This window comes from Verticillium alfalfae, genomic scaffold (assembly GCF_000150825.1).
Source record: "Verticillium alfalfae VaMs.102 supercont1.3 genomic scaffold, whole genome shotgun sequence".
NCBI classification, from domain to species: Eukaryota; Fungi; Ascomycota; class Sordariomycetes; order Glomerellales; family Plectosphaerellaceae; genus Verticillium; species Verticillium alfalfae.
Window position 1 is genome coordinate 63,509 of NW_003315036.1, and position 10,075 is coordinate 73,583.

Here is a 10,075-nt window from a genome sequence, read left to right on the forward strand (position 1 = left end):
ATTCGATCTTCGCCGTAGCTCTCCTTGATCCTCGTCAAAGGCGTAGCGCAACGAACGACGAGGGTCGCCATGCTGATCATCTTGCGGATTTGGTGCATCATGAAGCTCTGTCCGTGGACCTTGATGGACACCCACTGGGTATCACGGATCTGGATCGGTGTCTTATTGACCTGGAAAGACTTGATATGGCGTTTGGCAGAGGGGTCCTTGAAGCTCTTCTGAATCGTGTAGTTGTGGAAGTTGTAGGTGCCAACATATTGATCGAGAGCCGCTTGCAGCTGGTCGAGACGCTCATTTGTCACTTGGTACGCCCTCTTCGCTTTGACATAGGCGTTTTTCATGTCTCGCAGGGCAAAATCCACGGGACCAAGATTCTTCGTCTTGCCAGTGGTTGCTGTGGTGCTGGTATCTTCGCCGCTCGTCGCCTCGCCCGCGACGGCGGTAGCAGGAGGGTCCACTTGCATGGCATCATTTGGCGCCGACTTCTTGAGCGCCGACTCAGGGTGGTCATCTGACGCGTGGATTCTTTCCAAAACCTCAGCCCTGACTTGGGGGTCTAATCGTTCCAGGATAGGCTTGATCGCCTGCTCTTCGACCTCGGCCCAGAAGCCATCCACATCGGCCAATTGGGACTGGAAGTCATTGTAGTACCCCTTCTCTTGTGCGGATTCGACGAGCTTCTTCCACAAGAAGCTGTCTGGGTGGGAGGGAAGTAGGCAGTATGTCGGCAGTAGGTATTCGTACCATCGAGAGTCACAGGCCTGGTAAGCGCTAAAGGAATTGCTCGTTCGCTGGAGGCCCCAGACTCGGATCTGGTCAGGTAGGTGCGCGTTGATCTTATCGACAATGTCGTCGTCTTCGATGATGAGCTTGAGACTGATCAGGTTGCCAGCGGCATGCACGCCCTTGTCAGTCCTCGCGCAGCGCGAAAGACTCGACTTCTTGGGATCATCTGCGTTTGCCTTGGAGATGGCACCTGCAGCAATGAAGGCCTTGAACAAATCTCCCTCGATCGTCTTCTCGTCCCAGTTGATCTGCAGGCCGTAGTACCCGGTCCCTGAGTAGCGACCATGACAGCAACTTGCGCTTCGGGCGTCGCTCTTTCAGCCGCGATTTCGGTGGTCGAGAAGGGGTTCGCCTTTTCGAGGATCGACCACAACAGCCTCTTCGGTTTCATTTGTCTGCATCAATTGTGTTGCCGTTCTCGTCGAGTTTGCGTCGCTTGGCCTGTCTGGCATCACCCAGCTGCTTGCGCTTGTCATTCATCTGGCGCTGACGTCAGTTTGAGCTGGGTTACAAGGCGTGGTAGCCGAGACAGGAAACAAGCTTACGCATCATACGACGCCTGCTGTTCTTCTTGCTGCTGTGCTGCTCTATCATACACGCTCCTGGCTTTGGCGCCTCCTCGCGGCGCAGGTGACCAGTCTCACCTGTGGTAGGTCGCGCCGCGCGGGGCGCAGAATCGGTCCCATTCGAGCCACCATCCATCGTGGTGTCGAGCGCGGGCGCGCAGCGGCAGACTCTGACAAAGGGTTTGGATCGGAAGCCATAATCTTCGCAGCAAGCAGCTTGTGTCTCGCATGAGTGATGCGTGGTGTTGCTTTCGGTCCAGGACTGCCTGGCCCAATGTGTTGAATATTTTTCTGGAGCTCATGCACGAGGGTGCTAGTACATCCGTGACTAGCACGCTTCCGATCCCAATGATGCGCCCCGCTTGCCGTCGGCTAAAATGCGGTGCATCAGCTGTAGAGCTTGTCAATTCAGGCACACACGCGTCCAGAGACTACAGCTCCCATCGCCATCGCCAGATATCTGGGCAGCCGAAATACAGGCTTTGCAAGTGAGGGGTACATGCCCTTGAATCCAAAGTGATATTTATGAACCACTGCACATCAGGAGTTCAGGCACGCTTTCCGGGTCATCCTTGGTTGGATAGCTCACCAAAGAACTTGGCACTCGAACCTATCTCATCTGCCGCTCAGCGTGATACTAACAACCTAATGCTACCTCTATCGTACGTCGGGTTTTGGAAATTGTGACATCGCTGGTTGGTGAAGGACGTCACAGTCATGATGGCAAAGCCCTCAATCCGAAGGTGCTAGCCATACCCGCTTCTTCCTCGCCCATGATAGCCCTGGAAGTAAACAGGTACCATAAGAAACCTAAAGTCATTGTGAGTTATTGAACCCACACGGGTATGTCAGTTTGACTTTCCAGATCTGGAGAAGGTTTTGTTCTCCATGGGCTGGGATCGGAGATAGCTCTCTAGAGATCATATAAGAAGAGCCACCTGCTCTCCCAGGCCATCGGTTTCATGGTACGCAACATATTAAGATTGCAACTAGACAGCCCAAAGCAGCTTCAGTTTAACAGTGTACTTTCGGGCACGAAAGAACCTCCTGATATTGTACATTCGAAGGCATATCTTCGCTACCTAGGCGTAATACATCATGACCCAAGCCACGAATCAGCAGCAGAATACACTGCACACTGCAGATACATTTCAAAGCCCTTTGTGTCTTCCTGGGGGAGGGTACAATCTAAGTCTTATAGCCTGCATGGACAGCCCTTGGGCAGTCCTCGTTGGGACGCACATCACTCGTCGTCAACACATGGCTTCCTATTTCGAGGCACAACCTAACTCAACAAGCCCGTGGATCAAGTCCACTGTACAGAAGAGCCGTTTTTTCACTACCGCTACTAAGAATTCCCAGCAGAAAGATTTGTCACGTCTGAAATCCACAACACTGCCGAATGAAGAGGTCCGTCAGCGGCCGTGCATTCAGCGACTCGACGCAAAACTTGAGAAAGCGTCACATTCTTATTCGAGCACCAAGTTACTCATTTCTGCTCCTCAGGGCCAGGAGACTCTTCGTCCCCTTGAGCCATCCCGAAGAGTTCTTCCTGTCATAAGTCCTGTCCCTGTACGGGCCTCGCCTGGGAACGAGATTCCTGGCGACGATGGCGATGACGAAGTCGCGCAGAAACCTTCTCTCGGTGTCTTCGAAATTGATTGTCAGAGCACAGATTTGGAATCTGACAGTTTCGATTCTGATTGTCAGTATATCTTGGACGACCAAACTGCAATCAATGCAGCGATTGATAGCCAAAACCTTCGTCAGGATATGACCGGTTCGTGCTCTGGCACTAACGCGACTGGCATTTGATCCATCACGCTTTCTGGGCTCTCAATCCGAATCCTACGGCCGTCAGTCTTGGCATTGGACTTCATTCAAGATCCGGTATTGATGGTCTTAGGAGGCGAGGGTATAAGTATGGACGGCATTGCTAAGTGATGTCTATGCACTAGGAATGGCGAGCGATGCAGATTGTTTGGGATCGTAGTCTACTCGCATCAGAGGAACCACAGGCATGGAATGGAATAGTTCGTGTATGCCTCATAGCAATCCATGCCATAAATTACTGAGTGCAAGAGTATTGATTGTGAACATGGTATGGCGATGTGGAACTGTTGAGAGGCAACGTGCAGAAGCCGTTTAGCTTGTATCCTCGACCAAGGCCATCAAGGAAAAGTTGACATCACCCTCGCCCATCTTTATATACTCTCTAACGAGTTCCAACGACTGGGGTCCCAGATCAACACGCTGCTCCTCATCAATGACACCCCTGTCAACAGGGCCCTTCCGGTCACCATCAAGTTCGAATAGGTGCCCCGTATCGGGGGACTTGACGAAGCATACGTAGTGATGGTTGACTTCGTCTTCTGCAGGCGGCGCTGCGGTGCTTCCCTGCTTGGCGACGCTGTCATATGCGGTCTCGAGTTCTTTTGACGTCTCGAGGACCATGGCGGCCTGCGCAGGATCCATAGGAGCAGTGATAGAGAAGAGTGTATCGAGCACCGAGCCAGGCTCTATGTGAGAGTGAGCGATCACGCAACGCATATTGAGAATGAATGAGAGACCATCGAATAGGGTAAAAACTAACGGATGAAATCTTTCGCACGGCCGTTGGCGAGCGCATGCAAAATTGCATACAACCCACACGCGTTATGGATTGTCTGCTTGAACCACATAGCATCTTCGTCCTCCTCTTGGTGCGTCACCATCCAGTCGTCCGCGTCGGCATCGTCGGTCTGCGCCCGGGCATCGTACGCTGGTGTCGTGGGAAACACAAGCACAAGGGCTAGCACGGGTACAGAGAGCAACTCGCTCGTGTCCTCGAGCGTCCAGACATCCCGGAAACGCAAATTCGAGGAGATCCCAAGGGAGGCGATCAGTGCATTGAAGACATCTGGATTCGACTCGAGTGGGATGAAAAACTTGGGGGCCATTGTAGTCGACACTGGTGAGGAAAACAGGGACGGGGGCGTCAAGGTAGGATTTGGACAGGCGGCGACCAGCAATGTCAATGGCAATGCCAAGATGATTGGCGAGATCATCAGACTGGAGGTCGTGCGAGTTAAAATGATAACGAGATTGTCCAAACCTTTCAGAGGTATTGGGCGTTTACAGTGCGTCTGCAGTGGGACAAAACTCAGGCGATGGGCAGGCAGGTGGCTCAGTCAGCTTTCCCGCCTCCGCTCCATATCTCCCCGCCGTTCTAGTCATTCTGGTGACGGTGCGCCGCTGCCTTTGCGTCGAGCGCCACGGCTTACTACTTGCGTCTCATACATCAATTAAAAAAGCGGGTGAAGGCGCATTCACTGATTGTATCGAACCCTACGCAGTATCTTCATTTACACGTAGATGCTAGCCAAGTCAAGGGACAAAACGATGTGTTTACCCGTCAGAGCAAGTACGTGTCACTCGTGTTCAATTGCAGAATGGCCTTTACGAGGCATTCCACGGCGATGACAAAAAGTCATGGGTATACGTCTTACACTAGCTCGAGCCAACAAACTTCTCAATTTCCTCTGGCTCTTTGATCGTTGGCGTCAGGTTTTCACTGCCAGTCTTGGTGATGAGGAGATTGTCCTCAATTCTTCAGAAGCGCGTTAGCATATTGGATCAGACGAGACAGCATGTCAACGCTTACCTCACACCACCAACGTCCCAGTACTTATCGAGTACGTCGGTATCAATGTACTTGGAATGGGTGGGATCCTTCAGGTAGGGCTCGATGATGAAGCTGCAGAAGTAGATGCCCGGCTCGACAGTGACGAGACTGCCAGCTGGCAAGGTGCCCCTCTTGCGAAGATACCGGAACATGGGATCCGAGTCGGCGTAGTTGGGAGTTCCGCCGACGTCGTGGGTGTCCATGCCGAGGTAATGTCCTAGACCGTGGGGGAAGAAGGCCACACTGGTGCGCGCCTTGAGGATCTCATCCGCTTCACCCTTGAGAATACCCAGATCTAGCAGACCCTCAATGGCGATCTTATGAGCCAGTTCATGAACGTCGTCCCAAAGGATACCCTCCTTGAGCACCTTGATGGACTCGAGCTGCATCTTCAAAACGATGTCGTATATAGCGCGTGACTCTTTGGAGAATTTGCCAGAGATGGGGAAGGTGCGAGTCTGTGGCGGTAGTTAGTTCGATATTCAGCATTTGCGCATATCCAGTCCTCACAATATCCGAAGCATAGCAGTCCCATTCGGCACCACCATCAAGCAGAACGTTCAGTTTGCCATCGAGGGGTGCACTGTTGTGGACATAGTGAAGAGTGGCTGCAGCGCGACCGGCAGCATGAATGGCATGGTAGGCCTGGTTCTTGGCCCCATGTGCGAAACATCTCTCCAGGAAAATCGCCTCAAGTTCCTGCTCATTCTTGGCCGTGTTGACGGCCTTCATCACGGCGTGATGAGCCGTAGTAGAGATGGCGTTGGCTTTCCTCGTCAGGGCGACCTCGTAATCATCTTTGACCACCCTGCATTCCTCGATGGCTCCTTTGAGCACATCAAAATTCTTATCTTCGAATCCAATGAAGCTCACAGTGTCCAGAACCTGGTTGGCGATGGCAAAGGCAGTTGAACCCGAGCCTTTGCCCAGCCTCGCGAGCTCTGCATTGACTTCGTTGGTGTATAATACATTGTCGATGTCATACTTCTCCTTGGCTTCCTCCGCGGTCATGGGCATACCGGACCAGATGACATCTTCAGGGTCGACGGGAGGGATGAAGAGTGTCGATTGCGAGGTTTTTAGGTCGAAGATATAGTGGCAGTCGGCTAGGATACAGCCGGTAAGGTAGAAGAAGTAACGGCGCTGCCTGATATCCTACTCAGCAACGGTGTCGGACTGATAATCAAATGCGTGAACATGCATACCTGAAGGGTTCCGGATGGTCGCTATCCTCCTCCAACTTCGTGTGTCGACCTTCGAGGTAGAGAATGCCATTGGCACCAGGGACCTTGGAACGGATGTGATCCGCGACACGCTTCGCGTGGTCTTTAGCAGGGTACTTGCCCTTGAGGATGGTTTCGTAGTCCGACATGCTGGCAGTCTTGATCGATGATGTAAACTGGCACCGCCGTGTTGTGGTCGAGACGGGTGCTCGCACCGAGAGTGGTCTAGATTGCGAGATCGGGACAGAGGGATGAAGTGAGATCGGATGGCTGATCCGATTCCGTGAAGGTGAAGAAGAGATAACAGCCAGCCTCGGACGACAAGTGGACTGCTGGAACCGCCGTGGAATCATTTAGGAAGCTTGCCGTAAGGCACGGCGCAATGGAGGGGCAGAGGGGTCGTAGAGGGGTACAGGCGGGGCAACAGCGAATCAGCTTCGTGAAGTCTTCCTCCAAGCAGATGCAGTGCGTAAAAGTCATGGGAAATGGAGGCGTTGGATCAGTCAGCGTAAGCCGATGCCAGCCTTCCCAATCCTTGATTTTGTCATGTGATCATGATACCCCACTGGCGTTACATAAGCGTAGGCATGTGATTTACGTATCGTCTTCCCGTCGTTCCTCACCCCATTCGGATGCTAGGCTCCACGGCCCTCCTTGGTGGTATATGCAACGATGGAACGTTACGTGAGGACCCCATTGTCATCTCTATTTGGATGAGAATGGCCTGACCAGGCGCTGTCATCTCAGAGTATGTTTATTTCCCCGCCTACGGGTAGGAATGAGCCATGATGTAGCCGCACCATCCATTTACATGCGCACACGCTTCTTTGCCTGCAGAGCGGTTGCGAAACACCAATCCCGAAGGAGGCAATCTTAGGATACTGGTTGGAATACTCGAATTAAACCCCAACCGCCTGGAGTGCGTCGCTCGTGCTCGGTGCGTATCACCCCCCATGTGTTCAGCTGGTCTAGGTCGTGGCAGTGTCTAGAAGCATTTGGATGATGGGCGAGCACGGCTGTCGTGGGCAATCCATTAACGTTTAGAAGAGCCTCGCTCCAAACCTGCCGTACGACGGCCGTCAGGGTGATAGCTGCCTGTCCAGATTCCGGGCCGCCTCCAGGGCACAACGCCTATGCAGCGTTTATCACGGTGACCGTCATGTTGGGGCATTCGGGATTCTGGAGATGTTCACTTCCGGCACCAGAGGCACACTGATGCGTGACTGCATATTCTGGTTGGGGCGATGCCTTCCACCACGGCTGCAAATCACTTGTTCGGGCGTCGCGTGCATGTAGTATGTGCATGGAGATTGAAATAAGTCGATTACCCATCAGATTCCGACGGCCTGCATGTAGTTCGCTGACGCCGTGACCTGCTGATTTGACGTTCGCGGGTGACTTTACATTTGAAATCGTCATGCGCATCAGCTGTTGGTTGTGGTTGCCTGGCTACTGAACCATTCTCGACACAGGTATGTTGTTTTTGCAATTAGTGGCGTGGCGCGGAGCCTTGATCCTGAATGCCAAGAGCCTGGTGTGTACGATTTCGTCGTCTGCGCTTTCTCATCCCGTCAACCGAGCCAGGTTGGCAAGTTGGGTGGATGAACACTGTAACAGCATGTCTCCCTTCGCTACCCTTGGCTACGGATGAATGAGGACCGAGGTACAGCGTTGGTCTGTAGAAGTGATAGGGGATTGGGGCCAAGATATCGGGCGCAAGCGTGAAAGTGACACGATCCACCTGATCAGCGCATACCTACATAGGTATCACGCAGGGCTGGGTTGCATCCTGCGCCAACGGCAGACATATTTCCGTGCACACTGACGTGCCCAGGCCTTCCCGCTACCTACCTGCCGCCTGGTGGCGCTGCCTAGGGTCTCGAAAGCTGGACGCAAACATGTTTGGGCTTTTCTTCTGACGGACGAGCTAGCTGACTGCCGCAGACCACCAAATACTGCTGCTGACGCGCGCGAGAAATGTCGGCTGAGAGCTAGACATCAAGTGGCTGCAGGTAAGCCGGGGAATCGGAACTGCAGCAGATGCAAGCCGACGTAACACACACAGGGCCGTGGTGAAGATGATCAAGGACCCACAACAAACCCTCAAAACTTGGCAGATAGGAAAGGTCTTCGTGATCGATCAGACGAGTGGGAGACCGGCATTGGCCGATGCGGAGCTGCGCCCATGATGCTTGGCTTCAAACAGGAGGGAGCATCGACAGTGGTCCAAAACGATGTGACTCCATGACTAGAGGATTAGGAGATTGCAATAGAGGAGTTGCGGGACCAACTGGATCCCGTGTTCCCTGTACCCGCTCGTCGTCTGGTCGCAATCCCCAGCCAACACCCCTCCTCCCCACGGGGACCGTCGAGGCTCCAACTCAAGAGTTGTGGGTGTTCAAACTCTCTCCTTTGGAACTCAGTTACTGCCTTATGGTTCGTCCGCTGCCTGGCACGACTCGTCAGGTCAGAATCGGGCTGCTTCTTGACTTAGACGTGCCGGCTCGTCAGGGCCAGACTGCTTCAGATGCGGTAGAGTAACCCCTTGCTGCAGCCTTTGTCCTACCCCAAACGATGGCGTTATGTTGCGGGATACCACAGGGAGATTCTGGCCTGGTGGCGTTTGTACTACAGCGGGTGGCAGATCTCCGCCAGGCCGTCTGCGATCGTTGACTGCGCTAATGGGGGGATTCATTGGAGCTTGCCAGGGTGTAAAAAGCCACAGATCCTCTCTCCCTTCGTCATCGTCAGGGCTCTGGCCATTGGTTTCAAAACAGGATGAGTTAACGCGCCCCAAAAAACTCCGACTGGCGAGAAACGTTCGGAACGCTGCACCACTGTTCATGACACAACTTGGTGTTTGCTCTAGCAATTTCTTCCACTCTTGTGCATATCTGTCCGCCAGAGAGATGGGGCACCCGTCACGCGCTGCAATGACCGAAACAGACAGGGCATGTTCGCAACGTGGGATGTCCACAAACGCGCGATGGCCACGAGACAACTGGAGTCGTGCGCAAACGGTAGATTCAGCGTGCGCCGGTAGCCATGACATTCGGAGGATCTTACACCCTGTTGAGAGAAACATGCGAGCATTCCAGCGCTCGTTGGTTCGCACGAGGAGCCTGGGAGCTCTAGCGTCACGCTCTCGTGTGATCGTCCACCAGCGCCAACCGTCTGTCTAGCCCATATTACTGTCCCCGAAAGCATCCAATGCCCGGTGGCTAACCTCTGAAGGTGCCTGGGACGCCAGCCTTCATATGCTCAAGCCGCATCCGTTTCCCCGCATGCCCGCCCGCCCGCAACCTGACGCTTATGCACAGAGCTGGAGCTGCTGGCTCGGCACTCTGTCAAGAGGTCGGGCCGATTGCTACAGAGTGTTCCCGGGTGGCTGTGACTTACGATTCTGCCCTCGCTGCTTCGGATGCGCAGTGTCACTGCAACTTTTCTGCCGTCAAGTTGCCGCGATGGGGCAGCCACCCACCCACCCACGCAGACAAGCATATCAGCCTGGCAGGCCATCATGACGTAGCTCCTGGCCACATCGACTTTTCCCTTGCAGATGGTGATCGATCAGATTTAAATGCGCTGGGTTCTGGATCCTGTTCCCAATCAGAGTGATCCCTCAGCTTGAGCGAGGTGGTCGTTTGTTCAGAGCTACGTACATAGGATGTCCATTCAAGCTCATGCAAAGCCTCCATCGTTCAACTAGTGGCACCACTGCACGGCGACCCCAAGGCTCTACATCTTGTTGATCAAGCTTGTCGCGCACCGCGCTGCGATTCTGGTTGCTTAACCCCTGTGCCCCTGCCTCCGGCTTACGACCAGTGCTACCCCCT

At 53.7% G+C, this 10,075-nt stretch overlaps 4 protein-coding genes across 4 annotated transcripts in view; 1 reads left to right on the forward strand and 3 right to left on the reverse strand.

Moving 5' to 3' along the window:
* The window catches only part of VDBG_02535 (tRNA pseudouridine synthase), a gene marked incomplete at both ends in the record, with an annotated part of 1,975 nt that extends 487 nt beyond the window's left edge, over positions 1-1,488 (reverse strand). Inside the window, 2 exons of the mRNA XM_003006350.1 lie at positions 57-1,057; positions 1,332-1,488. Coding sequence (XP_003006396.1) covers positions 57-1,057; positions 1,332-1,488 — 1,158 coding nt within the window. The remainder of the gene's footprint in view (positions 1-56; positions 1,058-1,331) is intronic.
* A 962-nt stretch (positions 1,489-2,450) lies between these two features.
* On the forward strand, positions 2,451-3,167 carry VDBG_02536 (predicted protein; the record flags this gene model as incomplete). The annotated part of the gene is made up of 1 exon (XM_003006351.1): positions 2,451-3,167. One exon carries the CDS (start codon positions 2,451-2,453, stop codon positions 3,165-3,167), a length of 717 nt encoding a protein of 238 aa, XP_003006397.1.
* A 330-nt stretch (positions 3,168-3,497) lies between these two features.
* VDBG_02537 (ubiquitin carboxyl-terminal hydrolase) lies at positions 3,498-4,291 on the reverse strand (the record flags this gene model as incomplete). Its single annotated transcript, XM_003006352.1, has 2 exons — positions 3,498-3,871; positions 3,946-4,291. The coding sequence occupies 2 exons, from the start codon at positions 4,289-4,291 to the stop codon at positions 3,498-3,500; spliced, it is 720 nt and encodes a 239-aa protein (XP_003006398.1).
* Positions 4,292-4,649: 358 nt separating this feature from the next.
* On the reverse strand, positions 4,650-6,492 carry VDBG_02538 (xaa-Pro dipeptidase; the record flags this gene model as incomplete). Its single annotated transcript, XM_003006353.1, has 4 exons — positions 4,650-4,941; positions 4,996-5,474; positions 5,527-6,163; positions 6,222-6,492. The coding sequence occupies 4 exons, from the start codon at positions 6,386-6,388 to the stop codon at positions 4,842-4,844; spliced, it is 1,383 nt and encodes a 460-aa protein (XP_003006399.1).
* Between the last annotated feature and the right edge of the window lie 3,583 nt (positions 6,493-10,075).